This window comes from Amborella trichopoda, chromosome 5 (assembly GCF_054954075.1).
Source record: "Amborella trichopoda isolate Santa Cruz 75 chromosome 5, AtrichopodaSantaCruz75HAP2 v2.0, whole genome shotgun sequence".
NCBI lineage: Eukaryota > Viridiplantae > Streptophyta > Magnoliopsida > Amborellales > Amborellaceae > Amborella > Amborella trichopoda.
Genome location: NC_142340.1, coordinates 43,481,675 through 43,503,723, shown reverse-complemented (window position 1 = coordinate 43,503,723; position 22,049 = coordinate 43,481,675). Strand labels below are relative to the sequence as shown.

The window sequence follows — 22,049 nt, the reverse complement described above, 5'->3', positions numbered from 1 at the left end:
CACCTATTTTTTTATAAATACACGTCTAAAATTTCAAATACTAGCAGACATCTATGATCATCAGATCGGCCTAGATTCAATCTCGATCGTTGGGCTTATATGTTCATATGAACTAGTGGGCTAATTCCAACTTTTTTCATATATGAAAATGCTAGGATGAGCCCACTAGTTTATATGAATATATGAACCAAATGGTCCAGATTGAATCTGAGTCGATTTGACGGTCACGACCTCATTTCATGTTTGAATTTTAATTTTTTTTTTCTACAAACCCAAATAACTTGAAATTTTAGGCATGTGTTTTTCAAAAATATGAGAATCTAATAAAAATATCAAAAAAACAATTTGTAATAAATATACTGATAAAAATACCCCTAAAAGTTTTATAGGGTATTTTGGTTAATGTTTTTTGTAAATTATTTTGTAAATATTTTTATTAGGTGCGCCTTGATGAGAAGAATCAACACCTAAAGTTTCAAGTTATTTGGATTCGTAGAAAAAAATTTAAAATTCAAACATGAAATGAAGTCGTGACCAGCAGATTGATCCAGATTCAATCTGTACTGTTGGGCTCATATATTCATATACACTAGTGGGCTAATCCATGCATATATTGTATATATATATATATATATATATATATGGAGAGTGAGAGAGTATGTGATTAAAAGTTAGTTCTATTGAGTCATGTATGTCTATATCCATATTATCAACTAGTGGATTTATATGTATTGCAATATGCAATAAGAGATTGAGGGGGTAAAAAAAAATTAAAAAACCTGAAAAATAGTCATTAATTGAAAAATGGAAAATAATGGGAAAATAATATAGATTTAAAAAAAAATAGTTTATGAAATCACAGTGAGTTAGAATTGACTTTCTTAGGATATGTTTTACACCAATTATTTTCAGGGATGTTTGTATACCTATTCTAGACCCTACACAATGAGTTCCTTTGACTTTTCTCATCTTAAAAGGTTCCACCCATTACCTGCCCCCTTTATGGTTCCACCATAGTTAGCAAATCTACATTTTAAACGTGATTTTTTGAAAAAGTCGGAATTTTTTTTTAAATTTTTTTTTAAACAACGTATTTTTTAAAAGTGCATAAAAAATCGTGTTTTTTTATTGAAGAAATTTAAAACGTGATTTTTTAATTTTTATAATAAGTCGTTTCAAAAAAATGTTTCTATTAATAATACTACACGGTACATAGATAGAGAACTATGTGATAGAGAACATCTCATTGATGCGTACAGAAAGAGAGGCAGATAACCATCTCAAAAAAATTAGGAAAAAACAGGGATAGATAAGTTTAAAAATCCCCAAATTGAACTACTTCACAAATGCTTGATGGGTATAGAGATCGATGATGGGTATAGAAATTGATGGGTATAGAGATAGAAAAAGAGAACCACGGTTTATAATGTATGCTTTAGAGAAAGAGAACCACTATTTATATTGAAGTATAGATTTAACATTAACTTTTAAAAATCCCTAAATTTAACAACATTTTAAATAAATTAGGGAAAAATAGATTAGGGAAAATAGAAGACAATTTGATAGAGAACTTTCAAATCACAAAACATAGCTCAAAGAACATATTAAGGAAAATAAATTAAGAAAAAACATACAAAAGGCTTTTCCCTAAACCTGATTCAACCCATCAGCTTAAAAAATACGGCACGATTTGATTTAGACTCACCCATCTGATTTTCTTCATAAAAAGTGCACCATCTGCTTCAAAAAGACAACACCAAAACCATGTTTGCTCTTCTGTGTTCCTTTAAGAGATATGTGGTCACTCCCCACCCCCGTTCTCTCTTTCTCTCTCTCTATTTCTCTCTCCCTTTGCATTTCTTTCTCCTATGCCACTCCTCTCTGTCTGCTTCCTGTCTCCAAAGGAAATGGTCACCCCCCTCTCGTCTTCTCTCTCTAAAAGTCTAAATATGGTGCAACAGATGGTAATGTACGTATTCGTATAATTAGTATAGTGTATAGTTAGTATGGCTCGTATGGTTTATACTTAGTAATGGTGTATGGTTAGTATGATGCATAGTTAGAATAGCTATTTTAAAGACTATAGTTTTAGCATAGTTAGCATAAATTTGGTGCCTCTTTTTTAAACTTATCCGTTATTTTCACTCCGATATTTTTAGCTTAGTCCGCTATATTTGTGACATTTTTAAATAAAATATTTTTACCAATCTGTATTTTTTACCTGATTTTTTCATTCAACTTTTTAAACTAAAAACGATTTATTTCCGATTTTATGGTGAGCCGATATATTGATATTTCCCGACTTGCTAACTATAGTTCCACCCTATATGGGTTGAAGCGGCCCGATGCATTGCGACCGTTTACTCCAAGTTGGGATAAGTTCGCAATAGTCAACACCAAGTGGGCCGATGCATTGCCAGGGCTTCCTCCAACTTGGGATAAGTTTTGCAACAGTAATCTGACTCAAAAGAAGAAAATATTGTATTAGAAGTTGGGTAGGTTTTAAGATTATTTTATGGTATTAGAAGTTGGGGGAGGTTTTAAGTTTATTTTGTAGAAGTTATTGTATTAGAAGTTGGGTAGGTTTTAAGATTATTTAGTAATTTTTAGAAATTGTGGACAAATAGCTACATACTTTTGTAGTAGAGGAGGAGGAGGATATGCGCAATGGTGCATTTAAAGATCAATTTCGATTTTCGGTTTTTATTTGCTTCTTCCTTGTAATATAGGGCATGCAAAAGAGGCAACACACATACATCAGTGTAAAGCACATGCAAAATCAACAGTAACATAAGAAAGCCATTCTATAGAGAAGAGATTTGTGTGCGTGTGTTTGAGAGAGAGAGAGATTACGGATCGTTGATTGCTTGTCAAAAACCACCCTAAAAAATAATGGCGATATGATATGCATTCATACAAAAAACCTTGCAACTTTTTATTTCCACTCTTCCCCAACTTGTCAAAACACACCTATTTGAACTTTACGAAACTGGGTTTTGTCAATGGAGCAAGCACAACAGTTTGCTCCCATGAGAGCATAAGATCTTTTAATTAGCTGTGAAAGATTGTAGTGTACTCTGTCGGCTGTTTTGTTTTGATTGATGTATAATTTGTTGTATTTTTCCTTTCATTAATGAAAGGAAATTGGTTTGATAGGGTTGAAGATCTATCAAAAACCTTTAAATAATATCATGCTCTAAAAATAGTGGATATTGTAATAAATTATCTAGACCGTCTATTTTGCCCTGAACCTTAATCTCATTGTCGATATTGAAAATTAATTTTATAACCACCATAAAGATTTTTTACACTTTCCGGACAAGGGTTTCAGGTGAGCCTTTGTTTTATTTTCATAAAGCCTGTGTCTTACAAAAACTTCATCCTTAATGAAATAAGGTAACGTTGTCGAACCAAAAAAAAAAAAAAAAGTTTGTGGTGTACTCTGCCATTTAAGAAAACAACTGGGTTCTCAATGGTCATTAAACCTGTAAACTTCCATGCTCATGGCAACCGTATAGATTCAAAAAATCTGAAAGGCTCTTCAAATGAGAGGTCCCATTGATGAGATCTCATCAAATCAGTTTCTTTGTTTCACCTTTATCTCTCCTCCTGAAACACACAGAAAGGAGCCATTCTTTTCAAACTCCACTCTCCCACTACAAATTGATAAGATTTTCTTCATTTTCTCCTCACAAGAGCCTGATCCATGTTCCAAAAACGACTCAGAAAAAATGGGGTTTGCCAGTTTACAAAGAGGCTAGAGTTTCAGATATTTTGGAGATTCTAGAACCTGTGAAAAGCATGTTTCTCTCTCCTGATTTTCACTTTCTTTCAGATCTTTTGCCTTGTTATGTTACTTCTTTGAAGAAATGCATAGAGGTAGAGGACTGTGTAAAGGGTAGAAGCATTCATACTCATGTGTTTAAGATGGGTTTTCAAGCTGAAATAGTACTATCAAATGTGCTTTTGGATATGTATGGTAAAGCTGGTTTGATGACAGAGATGCATCAGTTATTTGATGAAATGCCCACACAAGACTTGATTTCATGGTCCACTGTAATTTCTAGGTGTACCCATAATGGTTTTAGCATAGGTGCTCTGGAGCTCTTTGAGAAAATGTATAATAGTGGGTTGAAGCCCAACCAGTTTGTTTTTGCATCAATGGTAAAAGCGTGCGCGGACCATGGCGTATTGGATATTGGGTGTAAAATTCATGGCCAAATAATAAAAACTGGCTTTTGTTGTGATGGGTTTCTAGAGATAGGCCTACTTGACATGTATGCTAAATGTGGTTCTGTAAAAGATTCACTTTTGATCTTCAATTTGATGTCTAAGAAGGATTGCTTGGTTTCTTGGAATTCCATTATTTCTGGTTTGGTTCATAATGGATTTGTCGATGAAGCTTTCTCTCTCTATAAGGAGATGAATTACAGGGGTTTGCTTCCCGACATTGTGACAATGAGAATTGTTTTAAGTGCAGGAGTCATATTAGGATTGAAGAGTTTTTGTGAAACTCTGCAAGGTTATATTATCAAAACTGGGTTGGATTCTGATGATGTTCTGGTTATAGAGCTTCTGAAATTGCAGGCTAAGCTTGGGGAGGTAGCAAACATGCGCAAGCTTTTCGAGACAATGAAAAACCCAGATTTGAATACATTTTCGGTGCTTGTATCAGGATATCTGCATAATGGATATCAAGAAGAAGCTGTGAAAGTGACTAGAAAAATGCGAATTTTCGGGTCAAAACCAAACCAAGGAGCTCTGATTAGTCTCCTTGGCCTGTGTCTTAGCTTGGAAGAGGGTGCCCAAATCCATGCTTATGTATCAAAAACCAGATGGAAATCCGATGTTTCCATTGCCAATGCACTAATCACCATGTATGCCAAATGTGGAAGCGTGAGCTCTGCTAATAGGATTTTTTTTCAAATGGGTGATAAAGATTTGGTTTCATGGACAGCCATTGTATCAGGTCACCTTAGAAACAAGCAGTTTAAAGAGGCTTTCAAACTCCTCAGCTATTTTGGGGAAACAGGGATCAATTTAGACCAGCATTTTATTGCCACTATTATTGGAGCCTGCACGACTTTACAAGCTATAAAGCAAGGGGAGCAAATTCACACTCTTGCGCTAAAACTAGGATTTGGGTTCAATATCTTTGTGACGAATTCTCTACTTAACATGTACATAAATTTTGGGCATATCAAAAGAGCCCAAAAACTCTTCTTCCTCATGCCCTTTCATGATGTGGTTTCACTAAATGTCATGATCTCAGGGTATTGCAGGAATTCCTGGCGCAAGGAAGCCTTGGACCTCTTATCCTTGGAGTATCGGAGAGGCTTAATTCCCGATCAGTTTACTTTTGCCACCATACTTGGTGCCTGCACAAATTTGAAGTCTAGAACATGGGGTGAATTGATCCATTCTTGCATCATAAAAACAGGGTTTGGGATCGATATTATACTAGGGAATTCCATTATCAACTTTTATATTAAATGTGGTGACATAAAATGTGCTTGGAGAAACTTCAAAGCCATGCAAAGGAGGGATTCAGCTTCTTGGGAGATGATTATATCTGGATATGCGAGAAATGGAAATGGTAATGAAGCCTTGAGATTGTTCAGAGAGATGCACCGCTATGGCATGCGAGCCAATCGACTGGCCTTAATCTCTGTACTTAAGGGATGCGCAAGCTTAGCCACTGCCTTGAAACAAGGCTCATGCATCCATGCACGGGCTGTGCATTTAGGGCTCGAGCTAGATGCTTCAGTGGGGGATGCCCTCATTGACATGTATGCAAAGTGTGGGAGCATAATAGACGCAATGGCTATGTTTAAGAAGATACCTGTAAGGAGCATGGTGTCTTGGAACACTATAATTACTGGCTATGCCCAACATGGTTATGCTAAGGAGGCATTGGATTTGTTTGAAGAGATGAAGAAAGAAGGAATAAAACCTGATCATATTACTTATGTAGCTGTTTTATCAGCATGTAGTCACGTGGGTATGGTAGAAAGAGGGAGATTTTACTTCCATTCAATGAGTAAAGACCATGGGTTGATTCCAATGGAAGAGCATTATACATGCATGGTTGACATTCTTAGTCGAGCAGGAAGGCTCGAGGAGGCCCATGGCTTCCTTAATGATATGCCAATGGAGCCAAGTGGTTTGATGTGGAGGACTCTTTTAGCAGCTTGTGGAACCCATGGGAACACAGAGTTGGGTATTAAAGCAGCTAGAATGGTTGTCAATGGGGACGATTCTGCAATGAATATATTGGTGTCTAACATATATGCCATTGCAGGAAGGTGGGTTGAAGTAGAAACACTAAGGAGTGGAATGAGGGGGAGGGGGATAATGAAAAGGGAGCCTGGTTATAGTCGGATAGAGGTAAAGGATGGAGTGAAGGCATTTCTTGTAGAGAACACTGTGAGCCCAATTGAGCAAGATTTGCTGCAAAAGAAACTTTAGCTTTCTTGAATATTTAGAATAATCTCTTATCTTGTTGGTGCTCCCACTCTCCCACCCAAGAATTGACAAGTTATTCAGAGACACCCCAAAAAGCCAAAACCTAGACTATTGGAGAAGCTGCCATTGTCCAGTGCTTTCACTTCATGGGTAATTTTGGTGAATTACTTCTTAATTCATTTCCATTGTCCAGACTTGTACTTATTGGAACTCCCTACTATCGCTCCCTCTGAAAAACATTGGGTCTTCTTGGTGCTACCCTTGCACTAATATTGCAATAGGGATAATAATTGTCCTCTAAAGCTAGCTTGGGTAGCTACGATTTCAGCCTTTAGGACAAGAGCATTTATCATGCTGTAAGTGCATACCAATCAATCCTTAGAACATTTGAGAGGACAAATTGTTCAAAACCCGGTTGGTATACAGATATCTTTCAGGCATAGTTAAGATTGATTAATTTAGTTAAAATTTCTTGATAGTTTTGGTTGATTTAATCATTTAGTCCTTCCTCCTAAATTTCCCATGTACTGGTAGGGAGCCTCATTCTTAATTTTATTTTATGCAGGAAGGGATGTCCCATTCTGTTTCCTTGAATAACAGGAGGTGAATCAACTAAATACTGCCATGTCGGCTTGAGATTTTTTCTCTGATGGTATATTGAGAAGTTCAGGTATAAGATTTCATCGATATCAGCTTAGTCTTGGTCTATTCTACTTTGTTTTTTATCTCATTCTTTTATTGTACGTTAAGATCTTCATGTGATGAAGTTGGAAAGTTCTTAAGGTACTCATACTCGCCTGTCTCTGTTGTCCATGTTCTTCCCCTCGCGTGCCAGGCAGTGCCAACTGCATGCTCCATCACCCGACTCCGCCGCGGTACCCTTCCACAGGCACCCCGTGCCAGCTAGGAGAGGTGCTAGTACCCCCCGTGGCAGGGGCTGCACGGCTACTGACACACGGTCGACCCCTCCTCACTTGCATTCTTCAGTTGAGTGCTGCACATTGGACAAGGGTGTCTGTGGCCAGTGGTACTTGTATGTCTATATGTACACCTCTCGGACATGATAATGCTTAAGCTTTTGTTTCATGTGCCTAGAAGAATGAGAGAACAATTAGCGTTGCTGTAGAGCACTTGCTGCAGTATTTTGCAATATCCATGCTCTGTAATCTCATTCTTGTATAGCATTTTTTTATTCTGCCAACATCTCAGTGGTGGTATAGTGCTCCCACAGCTGTAGGCAGCAATTTTTTGTAATTTGTATACCTCCTTTTACTTAATACATAGTTAACAGTTCCAAAAACAAATACAAATAACGAGAGAAAATTACTGCAATTTGCAGTTTAGTGCATAGAAATGACTAGAATTGCTACATCATTTTTTCAATCCACGCTTAACCATTACAGGGAAATAGCCACTAGAAAAAACCCTCTGTCAATGCAGCTTTAACAGCTGGAAATCCACTCCCTTTCTTCTGTATGAAATTCTGCTATGGTATATCCAAAGGTCTTCTTTTGGTGATTTGATTTGGTAAACACAAACAATTCCATGGACTGAACATTTCCACTGTACATCCATCCCATAATGGAAAATCAAATAAATTACAAGCATGGGCATTCATGTGGTTCCTGAAGATTGATTGTTCTTCCAAATGAGAGGGGCAATCAGCATCCAAACTGCATCAAAAAAAGTAGAGGGTTTCTAAGAAAAAGGGCCACCCATCTAGAAGGACCTCCTTATAACTTGCTTAAAATCCTTGATAAAATCCCAAAATATCCCTTCTAGTATTAGAAGGGGCATTTTTTGTCAGATAAAAAAACTTTGGTACTTTCAATGGTTCTCTAACAGGAAAGTACAATTTAATATAGGGGACTGTGGAAGCCATTATCCATTAGGATACTGTCTAATGTAATATTGGATGGTGATGGAGGGAGTGGGGCTCACTGTTCGGGTCATGTCCTATTCTCGTGGAGCACACATTCTCTCCATCACCATCCATTCACTCTTAGCCCAGTATACTTTCTTTTCTGATAACGAAAGATGATTGATAGTGTTACTTACTATAGACACATGCTGCTAACCATTCGTTGAGAATCCGAACCCAAGTACTAGTCCATCCAACATCTATTGTCCATCTGCAGAGGAAAAAGAGATTTCTTTTTTCTTTTCATACTTTACGAGATGGAAATTTTGAACAGACCTAAATTCATGTTTATGCATAAACAATGTCTCATGTGTTTTATCGATATCCATAAGCCTATATTTTAACCCCCTCTATGGAAAACCATATCCAGTGGTTCATCACCATCGAGCGAAATGATGATGGTGATAAAGAGAATGGAAACCATAAGTGGGCTCTTGTCCTGTTCAGGCAGATTTTTTATGTATAGCGTGCTCTATCATGTCTTGTTATGTATGGGAGGCATTTGTTTATATATGCACATGAATAATTGATCAAAATACCTAATGGAAGATTCAAGATTCATGGAAAGTTTTGGCAAAGTTTTCCGTTAGCTGCCTACCTAACACAACCCACCTCTTTTACCTGGGCTTGGGACAGGTTTAGGGAAAGTTTAAGGTTCTCACCCTTCTTAAGACTAAAATCATAGTGATATGAGTACAAGGTATAATTTTCTCATTTGTGCAAGATTCCAGCCCCATGTTCTTCGATAATTACAATGACAATCATATTCAGTTACTCCTTCAAAGACCCCGTGAGGAGTATTTTATTAGTTTGACCCCAAATTTTAAACACACACTCTTTACATTCCGATTACCAACATCAAGAAAACAAAGTTATGAAAGCACATGCTACTAAAATTTGTTGCTTTTTTAAAAAAACACAAAGAATGTAGGCCCGTCCATTTGATGGGACAAGTAGATTTGGGGATAGGATATGTTTTTCATTTTTAACCCAAAATTTACCAAAACACTTATGTACTACATTTTATTGGTTCTTTTAATATCTCATTTAATGTTTCATTGTTATATTTGCTTTTTCCAGGCATTGTTCTATCAGGAATTCGTCGCGACATTTACCTTCTTAATGCCTATTTTTATCTTTATCTCATTTTATTATTTCTTAGGCAAATGGAATGCCATATGCCACAAGGTGTGAAACCAATTCAAGCTTGAATGAAAGAAAATAAATTGAGACAAACTTATAATGTGGAGGTGTCAAATTTTAGGGTTTAATGGGATTTATGTGGACAACTAGACAAAAATTACTGCAAAAACATCCTTGTTATTTATATGTTTAAGGCTTAAAGTTTCATGTGATAGGTGGGGTACTTACTTTTGCATGGTGTGATGCACATTCCAGCCAATTAGAAGCATGCAGAAATACATGGCTCCCGTAGCAAACACAAAATGAAAGAAGCCATAACCATAGGGAACATCAGCTTCTGACTTAGCTTTGACCTTCTTGAACTGCATACAAAATTATCACATACTTTAAGCACAAAAGAGAACACATGGGCTGCTAAATCCGTACCAGTGCATAATCACCTAGTCAAACGGTCTGTTTTCTCCTTTTCTTAACATCCCTTGCACAACATTTTCAAGGGAAAGTATAATACAAGGTAAAACAGTTATCCACTGAGGTCATCACTGTCCAATTAAATGATGAACAGTAACAGAGAACGGAGTGTGAGAGTGACACCATTCCATAACACAACCCAAGGTTGTCCTGCAGTCCCTCTCCATCCATGTCTATCATTCCATTTTATCGTTGCCCATCAGATTATGCATCTCAACTTTCAAATATTGCAAAGAAAATAAAATATGCAATTCAGAAATAATAAAGCGAAAGGAAATTTGTTTCTTAGTTTTAAGGGGTGCACCTGAAATGATTTGGAGTCTATGCCAGTTGAAAATGTTGCTATGACAATGGCTATCACTGCCATAATGAAGCTCTGTAGACATATTTGACCCCTGATTAGTATGAAGTCAACTTGTCATGGGTCAGATAATTGAAGTTGGGTTGCATAAGTAAGTGAAGCGTTTAGTGAATGGAAGTAAGGTTCTGATGAAGTGAAATATTAAAACATTCTTGCCTTAGCTATTAGAAAGAACACCCACAAACATTTGAGTGTTGGTCAGAATGCCAATGTGCATTTGGAAAATGTAACAGATAACGACCCTTTTGTCATGGGAAAGTATACCATACAGAATTGGCATGTGGTATATGGTACACCATAGTATGCGATTAACTGTTTATTGATTCTAATTTACTCAAATAGAATTTGAAATATTACTATGATTGAAAGCCAATCTGCACTTGTTGTAGCCTCTGCCTTCTTATTGCAACTCTCAGTTGGTGGCTCACTGTTAACACAAGCAATGAGATAATGTTAAAGGTTAAATCTGAAGTTCAAAATCAGTACATTACCATCGCAAGAAACCCAAATTACTTTTTTCTACTAACTGATGCATTCTTAACCAATCATTTCTGATGAACCCCCTGCAGTAAAACCTCTATGTAGGACTCACAGTTCTACCAGCAAAGGAATATGATTATTTACAAAGGAATTCCAACCATTTAAAACCACTTGAATGAGATTTTTCATGGTTTTCCCATCTGATAATCATGTTTTATATGAAATAAAATGGAAAATAAGATAAAATAGATGGTAAATGGGCAAATAGATTCTTCATAGAAAATGTACCTTCTAATAGCACACCAACAAAGGAATACAACATAGAGCCCCATAAGCCCAGGGGTCAGATACCCTGCATTTACCTGCCCCATTAATAAAAGAAAACAAGGAAATGAAGGTCTATGTATAAGACAGAACCCAAAAAATAGGGAGTAAAAATTCAAACATGTGCACTAATGGCTGGAATCACTATATGAATGTGAAAAAGTACTGTTTCTGTTCATTTAAAGTTGATTGCCCAAAAATACTTGTGTTAGATAATGCATCTCAAGGCCTTCATGTTCAGAGCATTATACCCTAACTGCACATTGTAACAACCGTATGTACGTAATGTATGTATGCATCTATGTATGTATGTATGTGTTTATCTTTGTGTGTACCTGCATGATAGCTAAATATGTGAATGTGTGTGTGTGTGTGCGCATGTGTGGAAATCTTGTGTCCTTATCCCTAAATGCACACTATAGCATGTGCGTCTGTGCGTGCTTGGATGGGTAAATAAATGAATGGAAAGTGTGCACGCATGTGTGTGTATGCGTGTAGATAGATAAATCTAAAAGATAGTTAGATACACACGCACACACACGTAGATGAGGTCATCGATGTAAGTGATCTCACACTTCATATGGATGATGTCATTCTCTACTATAATTAATAAATGCTTCTCTTTCTACTAAAAATTTTTAGTTTGCCCTTGATTAATTACCTAAAATGTCCCTTAACAAAAAAGTTACTACATTATAGAATAAAGATATCAATTGTCAAAAAATGTTGATTACATTAAAGAAATACTCCATATATAAGCGTACCCTAACAAAACCATAGAGAGAGCAAAAAGTTATGAACTTACCGTCACATGGAGAGATGTCCAGGCCATGAGGTGTAGGAGCACCAGGGTCCCAGTGATAAAGAAAATGTTCAAGCTGCATGATAGCTTGGGTGCATACCAAACATACATCAACACAATCCCCAGCATGGAGAATATGTAGGCAGCTGCTGATATTGATACTACTTGAAAGCGGCTGCAATATTCAAATATTTCTCTAAATGAGGCTATTTTCTCCAAAGTGAACAAAGACCAAATTTGTAAAGTTGAAGTCAACAATCATATACCCAAATTCCAAACGATCCCTTAATAGTAGTTACAAGATACACATTTTTTAGGGCTTGAAATCTATTTTTTTCAAGTATGTAATTGTCGAGGTTAAAATGATCGATATGAAGACCAAGTCAAAACTATTTTTTTTATTTTGTGAGGTTTGAGATGCATCATTTTCTTTTTATCTTAAAACCTAGCCCTATATAAACTCTTTCTTAAAATAAATTGTCTTGTATTATACAATCTCATTTTAATATTTGGGTAGAAATTGAGCATATATCTGAGTGTTTTAAATGATTTGAGCAGGTGCATCCTCTGAGTTATGGAGAGTATGTGTTTTTCTAACACACAATGCGTTCTCCAAGATGTGCTCTTCTTTCTTCGAGCACTCTTGATGTAATTCTTGAGTCCAAATGAGATTGGGCTATGAAAGTCTCGTGGTATTATACTTGGTTGAAGCAATGTTTAAAAACTCGGATCGGTGAGGTGAACCAGGCCATCCGGAAAACAGGTCTTGATCAAGAAGTTGTCATTCCGGATCGACGATTGGCCGAGAGAATCAGCCAATAAAAAAAATAGAAAAGATTGAAAACTACAATGAAAAATAAAAATATAATTTTTTTTAAAAAAGTGGGAGCCAAGGATCCGGTCAAATCAGATAGTCTGATTCACTGACAGAATCGACCCGTTCAAGTAGGAACCCCCTAGTTCCTAATACTGTCAGGGAATTGGGAGGTCCCCAATGATTCCCGGGTCCCAATGATTAAACACTGGTTAAAGGAAGCTCGGATTTAAATGTCATATTATTTTGCCATATTTGAAAAGACAGAGGATGAGTTCACACCATTTGTCAACATATTTCTCTGACCGGCAACAGTCATTGATCCAAGTGAACAAGCTGATCACACTTATCAGCTGTATGAGAAGGAAAACCCTACAAAGAGTACAACAAATCAACAGTCAGAAAACAACTGGACATACAAATAAGTAAGAAAGATAGAACATGTTCGTTAATTTTTTAACAAATTTTAAAGGGAAATTTGCCTCCATACACATAATATATATGTGTTCGGAGACTAAGTCATTCCATCTATATCTCTGATAATTAGAAGTGAGTGGCAGTTGTGTTTATTGGGCCAAAATCAATATGGTAATATTATTGGTTCACTCCAATGCTAATAAAGATAAGATGACCAATGGTCTCAACGGGTCGAACCTGAATAGTATTCGGGTCTAGCTTTTGGACCTGGATTCGACCTTTCGTGTCCAGAATTTGGATCCATTTCAGGTCCCAGGTTTGGTTGGGTCCATTGCGACCCTATGATTATGAGCTTTTTTTTCTTTTTCTTTTTTGCTGTTCTTTTTTAACCATCATATACAATATACCTATATTATGGACAACATTTACATTATTGCACAACATTTATGAATATCCACATATACCCACATTCTTTTCTGCTTTATGTAATAATTGGAAATTCCTAAGAAACAAATATATTGGCAAAATTTATGAATACCCATATATACGTCATATTATTCGGGTCAGGTTCGTCTAGACCCGGACCCAACCTTTCGGATCCAAAATTTGGACCCATATCCGGATTTGAGGCTGGGTCTACCCATCAAGTCCGAGGTCGGGTCCATCGCCACCCCTAAAGATAACAATGCTCACCCAGTATTGGAAAAAGGCAAAAACTTCAAAAAAGGAAATTTTTAAAAAAGAAAAAAAAAGAGAGAGAAAAGAAAAAAAAAAAATCAGCGTACCCTGCACCAAAATGAGCCACTGTCCCTGCATTAAACAAATTTAAATAAAAGGCAATCAGTATTAGAACCGTGAAACTCAAATCTATTCATGACGTTCGAATAAATAGGTCAACATTATTCTAAACTTTCCGTATTGCTTTAAAAAAAAATTGCATAAGAATCCCATTTCTTTTTTGAATTAATTTTGACAACCCCATATTTCATATGTTACTTTGATTTTATTTTTTTCTTTTCTACGCTCTAGGTTAAGTTTAAAGTTAAGGTGTCCGTACTTCTCACCATTCCGCAACATAAAAAATGTAATAATAATAATAATAATAATAAAACTAATTAATAAAAAATTACCACTACAAAATTAGGGTATTTTAGGGCATTTTGGTTATCTTATTTCTTTCAAATTAAACTTTATACTTTTTAATAATGTGTGATAGTAAGAATTGTGTATGCCTAATATTTTGAGCTTAATCCAATATATAAAAACGGTCAAAATTAAAATATACCATAAGCCCTCAAAAAATGATATTAAACATAAAATATAAAATAGGAATATACAATAAGACCATTTACTTCACAACCATAATTTGTCATTGATTGGGCGCAAAGTCCAAAATAAAATTTATCGAATATTCTGATAAGCTTTTATCTATTGGATTTCACATTCAATGGTTAAAAATGATTGTAACCTCCTTTTAAAAAAAATAAATAGGTCCAATAACATACAACTCTATAAAATATTTTTAAAATTTGAAAATAAAACAAGATATTTCAATAGATTTCCGTATTTCGTAGAAATGCATAAAAAGAAAACAGAGTATCGCTTTTAAGAGAAAAAAAGGAGTTTACTGGACAGAGATGGTCAAGGGGCTGGTATTTCCCATATTAATAATAAGAAATAACCCAAAATAAAAAAAACCACAAATGTTTTACAGCACCTTTTGTGCCCTGATTCTCAAAACTAAACATGCATGCTCACATGGACGTGAGGATCACTTATGTCTCCTTTATCTTAATATTATAATTCATTCCTTTTGGATAAATACTAACTTAAAATTATAAAAATATTTCTTTTTTGATGAATCACTTATGCCTCTTTTATTTTAATATTAGAATTCATTCCTTTTGGATAAATATTAGCTTAAAATTATAAAATTATTTCTTTTTTTTTATGAATGATATAGAAATCAAGGAAATTCATCCAAACACCTATGAGACAAACTATTTAATATTGTACTCATATATTTTGATTTAATCTCAAAATCATTATCATCATCGACATTTTTTCCCAACTAATTGGGGTCGACTTCATGAATCTTAGTCCACCATTCTACTCTATTAAGGGTCGTACCCTCAGCAAGATCATAAGTCTCCATATCTTTTTTCATTACTTAACATCATGTCCTTTTGAACCTATCCATTACACTTTTTTAGTCATCCATTTGAACTAACTCGTACCTCATAATCAGTGTTGTACTGGGCTTGCTCCACACATGACCAGCTTACATAAGTCTATTTTTTTTTCATCTTATCGCTTTTTGATGTCACATCTAAATTCTCCCCAATATATTCATTTCTAATTCTATCCATTCATGTATTTCTACTCATCCATCTCAACATCTTCATCTCAGCTATACTCATTCTATAGATATGTTGTTTCTTTACAGTTCGACATTGTACTTGTATATTTGATATAATTTCAAACTACCTAATAAAAAAACAAGAACGAAAGATAAATAGAACTGCCAATGGACAGGGCCAGGCCTCAAGCTTCTGGGTTGGGCTGGCTAATGAGCCTCCTGCGGGCTGCGGGGCGTGCCGAGCTGGGCCATTTTGGGTATATAGTATTATCCGACAGGGCTGGGCCGGGCTTAGCCGGGCCATTTTGGGTATATAGTATTATCCGATAGGGCTGGGCTGGGCTGAAAATAGCCCGAAATCTGGTCACCTGGCCGGGCTACTCTGACAAGCTTGAAAATGCCTCGATTGGGCCTAATAAAGATAAATTGTTTAACATTATACTTGTATATTTGATTTAATTTTGAAATAACTATTAAAAACACGATTATGAGTTGGAATGGTTGTACATAGGTAAAACATTGAATGTTGACCTTCTATAAGTAGTTTGATATATGGAAAAGTATCCCTTCCACATGATGTGGGAAGGGTGCACAATGGTTGAGATGTCACAAGGATATATCTAATGGCCAAAAATTAAATTTAATATTTTATTATATTTTTATTTAAATAAGATATTTCTCTAAATTTTTTTGTTGTAGGTTCATTTTTATAAATGTATTAAAAATATATTTTAAAAAATATTTTAAGTAAAAAAATAGAATACCCTTAAATTTATTTTGATCAATATTTTTTATTTAAACTTAAAACCAAAATATCATATTCATATCGTCATTGAATTAAAATGAAAAAACAAAATTCGTTTTTGAGTCTTGGATGAGGCTTGTTCAATCTTAACCGTTAAGCATCTACATCTTGTGGATGCAATACCATCTCTTAACATATTTCCCTAAAAATCAAGAAAAGAATTTTATGTGAAGAATCCTAACCGTATGCTCGGATCAGAACATTTGGAAGGAGAAAAGGAAGAGGCGTCAAAACAAATGCTGCACCAGTTTTCACCAACCACCATCCAGAGTGCCACGTGTTACGACGTTCACTCAGCTTCGATGTCCCCACCGTTGATACAAACATCACGAAGAAGAATATCTTTTTTTAATAAAAATTAAGGAATTAAAGCCCAAAACAAAATTATAAAATAATTGTTTCTTCTAAATTTCTTCCTTTTAGCTATTTTGGGATATATACACTAAAGCTACTTTCTTTTAGTCACTGTTTTAAAACTCGGTGATCCAGATCGAGAACCGCCGAGATTGGTAATCGGCTAGAGTTGGAACCGTCGAGATTGGTAATCGGCTACGGTTGAACCAGTTCCAAGAAGGTCCAAAAAACCTCAATTTTCATTTTTTTTTGGAAGTTTAACTAATGTTTTTTTAGTTTTTTCCTAAATCTTTACTACATAAACTTCTATTTTAATTTTAATTTTTTATTTTAAATATTTGTTCAGATCACTGATTTGGACCAATCTAGATCGTTGATCCAACTGTCCGACAGGGATCTATGGAGTGGACAATCCACAACACCTAACGGCCTTATCTTGGCCGAAGCCTAGGTCCGGTCCTCGCGTCCTGGTGGCTTGGACTAGAACCTAGCTTTTTAGGGAGGGCCAGGCAGGCATGGCGCACCTGGGCCATTGCCATCCCTATTAGGTCATTAACTCCATGCCATCAGCTAATCACCGTCTCATTAATGGGTTGGAGGGTGATGAAAAAGAGTGGAGTCCACCATGATATCATTAGGGGAAAATTGTAGGTATGTCCTAATATGTACTCTCTATGGAATATTTCTTTTTAACGCTCTTGATACTACAATATTAATTTTGAATTTTTTATCTTTTTTGTAGAACAAACCCTTATATTTATTTTTTTGGGGCAAAATACCATCTTTTTAGTCACATTTCCCACTTTTTCTCTCTAAACGCAGAGCCAGTGCCCCACATTTTTTGTGCTACTATATTCATATATGTCTGGCATACTCTATTCAACTTGTGCAGGTCCGTCACATTTTTGTGCCAGATCTCGACCATCATGTTTTAAAAACAAGAGTTAAATTTTAAAAGTATTTGGGTCAAAAAAAAAAAATTTAATTTGACATTCATTCTAAAAAAAATTCTCTTTAATATCAAAAATATCCGGGGTATGGTGCCTTAAAAGTACAAATTAGAGGTATCTCTAAATTTCTTTAATCAGCTGAGGTGTAGTCCACTTCCACCGTCACGGTCACCGTCACCGTCAAACCTATGTTTGGACAATGATAAATCATGACAGTGACTATTATAACCATATAAATCATATTTTGTTCTTGACATGTATATATTACGTGTAATGATTTTCCAGGACTCTCTTTCATTTATACATATAAGACTTCAAAATATCTCTTTCATTTATACATATAAGACTTCAAAATATCTCTTTCATTTATACATATAAGACTTCAAAATATTATCATTAAAATTGACACAAATTTTTAAAAAAATTATCATATAAGTGTGGCATTCAATTTTTCTATAAATCCAAATCAAATTTAATAATAATTCTTTAAAGTCTAACGCATATGGGTGGAGGATATACTATATGCCACTCAAGTAACTTAATATGTCCGTAAAATCTAGAGAGAAAAAGATGGAAGGATACGAAGCCACCGAGGCTCACGCGAAGTACGCCCTCGGTCCCCAAACAATAACGTCCACCCTCACACTCCTCAAACCCTGCACCACCATTTCAACAACTCTCATCAAATTCTTTGGAAGAGAGAGAAAGAGATTCTAGAGAGAGAGAGAGAGTACTAGGACTGTTAGAGAGAGAAGAGAGTACTCATTCTATAACTTAGACCATAAGGGAAGGAAAGAACATCCCCCATATAACAAATATTGACAATGAGATATAGAGAGAGAAGCAAGTAGGGAGAAAAAAGTTAGAGAGAGAAAGAGAAGACCCATGTGTTTAGAGAGAGAAAGAGAAGAGCCATGTGATAAACTTGGTTCACTTCAAAGTTGTGGCATTCATGTGACATTGGATGATTGCAGTATTGAACAATGGACACAAAAGATTCAAGAAGAGAGAGAGATTCAAATTCGACACAGAGAGGAGAGGGGGACTCACGTTTGAACTCATCAAGAAAGGCGTGGCCATAATCTCGAACGATCCAAGCGAGTACATTCATGAGCAGGAACATGAATCCATACACATATCTCGCAATTCGGGGGTTGCAAAACTCGAACCGATTTATAGCACTATTCTTTCTCTCTCTACATTCACCCTCCTCTTCCATTCTCTCACTAACCACCACCACCACCTTCACCTCTTCACCCCATTTCTCATTCCCCCTTTTCTTCTCCCTTTCTGAATCCCCTTCCTGTATGGCCATAGCTCCATAAGAATTTGAGAAAGGGTTTGATTGAAGAGAGAGAATTAGGCAGAGTTTATAAATCCTAGAGAAGTAGAGAGAGAGAGAGAGAGAGGGGAGAGTTGTTTATGATAAGTAATAGGAAAAGAAAAGGCAAGCAAAGTTGGGTGATTAGCAAGGGAAAAACCTGCCAAGATTCTTTATAGAGAGAGAAAGGGAGGGGGAAAAGAGAGAGAAGACAAGTAATGTTTTTTAAAAGCAGAAGAAAGAGAGCCGTTAAGAGAGAGAGAGAGAGACGGCAAGCAATGTTCATAAAAAGCAAAAGAAAAACCGGAGAGAGAAAGAAATGAAAGAAATGATTGATAACTCTATTGAAAGAGAAGGCACGCAATGTTCACAAAAGAAGAATGCCTACAAAGAGAGAGAGAGCACAATAAAGAGAAGGTAGAGAGAGAGAGATAGGGTTGGTAATAGACCCGATTAGACCCGGATCCGATGGGTATACCTGATCTCGGGTTCGAGCATGGTTTCAAATTTTAGATCCAAATACTATTTGAATCTGGATCTAGGTCCAGGTCTAGTCGAACCCAATTCGTACCTGTAGTTATAAGGTATATGATGACAATCATATATCTTTAAGTTCGAGCTAGGTGGCCATATTGTCACAATATTAACAACATTTACATTATTATTGATAAAAAAAAAAAATCTCGTAGTTATAGGGTATATGATGGTAAAAAAGAAGTAAACAAATAATAATAATAAAACTCATAGTCATAAGGTGGCAATGGATCCGACCAGCCCAAGACTCAAAAGTCCAAGTACCAAATTTTGAACCCGAATACTATTTGTATTTGGGACTGGGTCCAGCTGGACCCGATCCGAGAGAGAGCAATAAAGAGAAGGTAACGTTAAACAACAAAAAATTAAGAAAAGAAAAAACACAATAAAGAGATATAGAGATGATAGAGAAAGAACGACAGAAGCAATTATGCCCCATGCTACAACAGTCTTGACAAGTTTTCATAGTGAGCGGCGCATTAAACCGATTATTGCAAAAAAGTAACAAAAGGATGAATTTTGAACTCTAAAAATGGGTCCACCTCATGTTGAATTTTGAACTCTAAAAATGGTTCAAATCAAGTAGATCTATGAACATGTGAAACCTTGAAAATAGACAGTCCAAATACTGTGTTTGCAAGATGTATTATTTTTAGGACTTGAAATCTTTTTTCTTCTCCATATCCATACGTCTTGACGTCAATATGATCAATTAGGTATTATCCAACCTTAAAATAACCTTATTGAAAGATTTTAGATGCGCATTTTAATTCTACATTTTAAACTGTCAACCTTATAAAAACTCTCTTTTAAAAAAATGTCAATCCAGATTGGAATCTTTCCTGCCCCTAGAACAAACAAGATGAACCCAAAAATATAAAAATCCAACCCAAAAAAGTAGAGAAAAGCACTAGGAAATAGAAGGGAAATTATATGAAATCCTCGTGACTAAGGTGGAATTCCATGCTCATGAGGCTAATCTCCATTCAATCAAGGGATGGTTGATGACAGTCTCATAGTTGGACTCATCAAAACATTAAAGCACTCAAATTGTTGGTCTATATGATTTTCATATCATCAAACCATTGATTAGAGGGTGATAAGCATCATGAGTATGGAGTTTTCATATTCACTAGTATTATAGTGTACCAAACGAAAGAGTGAAAATGACAAAAAATATGGAGTCACCCAAGTGCAAAGTGGCTCAAATAGAGAATTTAAATATGAAAAATAAAACGAGAGAGCGGATTTCAAAAGCGTTTGATAAAATGCAACTTGAGTGCATATAATAATGTCATAAAACTTTAAAGAAAAAGTTTATATAAGGTTGAAAGTGCACCCTTAAAATCCTTCAAAAACTATTGCTTTCATGTTAGACAAACACCTAATTCATCTCGACGTCGAGATGTATAGATGGAGAGAAAGAGACATTTCAAGTCTAAAAATAGTATATCTTGTAACATATTATTTGTACGGTCTATTTTTAAGATTTTCATGCGTTTATAGGTCTACTTAATTTAAACAGTTTTTAAAACTTAAAATTTTATAATTAAAGATGAAAATATATTCTCACACCATCTTAAAAATTTCCACACCAAATTTTATCTTTTGTCAAAGTTTAGAAGTGTACCTTACTTTGATTGTTGAAGGCTACAAAGCAAACCACACCCAAAACTTAAAAGACTCAAAATAAATGAATAAAAATATTACAAATAAAAAGAAGATATTGTAAACAAGAAAAGGACTAGAAATCAAAAGTATTAGATTAAAACTCAAAAAGATTCAGATTTGAAACACAAAAAGTAACCCAACAACAGAGAAGTGAGATCTAGAAACCATACATTGTCAAAAGTGGGATATGAAGAAGAGTATTGACGGTTTTAGCCCTTATAAGTGATTCAATTGACAACTCCACCCTCTTATTGATTTTTTTTTCCAAATAACCCATTTTTTAGACAAGTTTACATGTAATGACCATGGGTGTCTAAGATGTCAATATTATGCCTTTCAAATATGGCACATCTATGTACGCTTAAAGAAGGGGAAGGTAAGACATCATTAAATGACCATTACGTAGACTTGTCTTAATTATTATGGGTGCGGCAACCTAATTGTAGAAGTAAAGGTACCATGTTTTACAACAATTATTTTAGGAGATTTGACGTATCTTTTAAAATAATATAAAAAAATGTCATATCTTTTAAAATAGTATGAAATATATATTGTTTAAATAAATATCATAACTTTATTTCTACAAATAAGATTGCTGTCTTATATAATAGAAAAAATTTAATTTTTATACCATCAAATGTAAGTATCTTCCTCAAAGTGTTCACATTCACATAAAAACAGGAACACATGCCTCCAAGTTTTATTGCAAAACAGGTGATCATTGACCCCTATGCAATAAAAACACTTAGCAAAGAGGAAGAAAATAATTTTTGAGACCACCCAAATATCACCAAAGGGTATTTTAAAGATATCCCAAGATGTTGAGGCTAGCTATAAATATTAAAGGCCAGGTAAAA

The 22,049-nt window shown here is 35.2% G+C and overlaps 2 protein-coding genes across 6 annotated transcripts; one reads left to right on the top strand and one right to left on the bottom strand.

Moving 5' to 3' along the window:
• Positions 1 to 3,391: 3,391 nt before the first annotated feature.
• Positions 3,392 to 7,769, top strand: LOC18432074 (pentatricopeptide repeat-containing protein At2g33680). Its single transcript, XM_011624270.3, has 3 exons — positions 3,392 to 6,615; positions 7,031 to 7,135; positions 7,301 to 7,769. Exon 1 carries the CDS (start codon positions 3,562 to 3,564, stop codon positions 6,466 to 6,468), a length of 2,907 nt encoding a protein of 968 aa, XP_011622572.2. The 5' UTR covers positions 3,392 to 3,561; the 3' UTR covers positions 6,469 to 6,615; positions 7,031 to 7,135; positions 7,301 to 7,769.
• LOC18432075 (uncharacterized) lies at positions 7,702 to 19,377 on the bottom strand. Of its 5 annotated transcripts, none has more exons than XR_002280570.2 (12): positions 18,717 to 19,369; positions 18,249 to 18,322; positions 16,545 to 16,704; positions 13,984 to 14,008; positions 13,064 to 13,153; positions 11,971 to 12,142; positions 11,130 to 11,203; positions 10,719 to 10,788; positions 10,305 to 10,395; positions 9,758 to 9,891; positions 8,524 to 8,597; positions 7,702 to 8,138 (listed from the first exon to the last, which is right to left on the bottom strand). XR_002280570.2 is itself a non-coding variant. In XM_006842185.4 (12 exons), the coding sequence occupies exons 1-12, from the start codon at positions 18,979 to 18,981 to the stop codon at positions 8,080 to 8,082; spliced, it is 1,269 nt and encodes a 422-aa protein (XP_006842248.1). In that variant the 5' UTR covers positions 18,982 to 19,377; the 3' UTR covers positions 7,702 to 8,079. The 5 variants fall into 5 exon arrangements, 3 of the variants coding, with proteins under 3 accessions (XP_006842248.1, XP_088724247.1, XP_088724248.1); XR_016056392.1 differs by having other exon boundaries at positions 10,305 to 10,376; positions 11,130 to 11,193; XM_006842185.4 differs by having other exon boundaries at positions 10,305 to 10,376; positions 18,717 to 19,377.
• Positions 19,378 to 22,049: the final 2,672 nt, after the last annotated feature.

Excerpts from the sequence above, each read along its gene's own strand:
- LOC18432074 (XM_011624270.3), top strand. The coding sequence starts at position 3,562 with ATGAGATCTCATCAAATCAGTTTCTTTGTTTCACCTTTATCTCTCCTC.
- LOC18432075 (XM_006842185.4), bottom strand. The coding sequence starts at position 18,981 with ATGGCCATACAGGAAGGGGATTCAGAAAGGGAGAAGAAAAGGGGGAAT. Across the intron at positions 13,154-13,983 it reads GTGGCTCATTTTGGTGCAGG|GGTTTTCCTTCTCATACAGC; the intron begins GTACGCTGATTT and ends TACTCTTTGTAG. Across the intron at positions 12,143-13,063 it reads GAGAAATATGTTGACAAATG|CCGCTTTCAAGTAGTATCAA; the intron begins GTGTGAACTCAT and ends TGAATATTGCAG.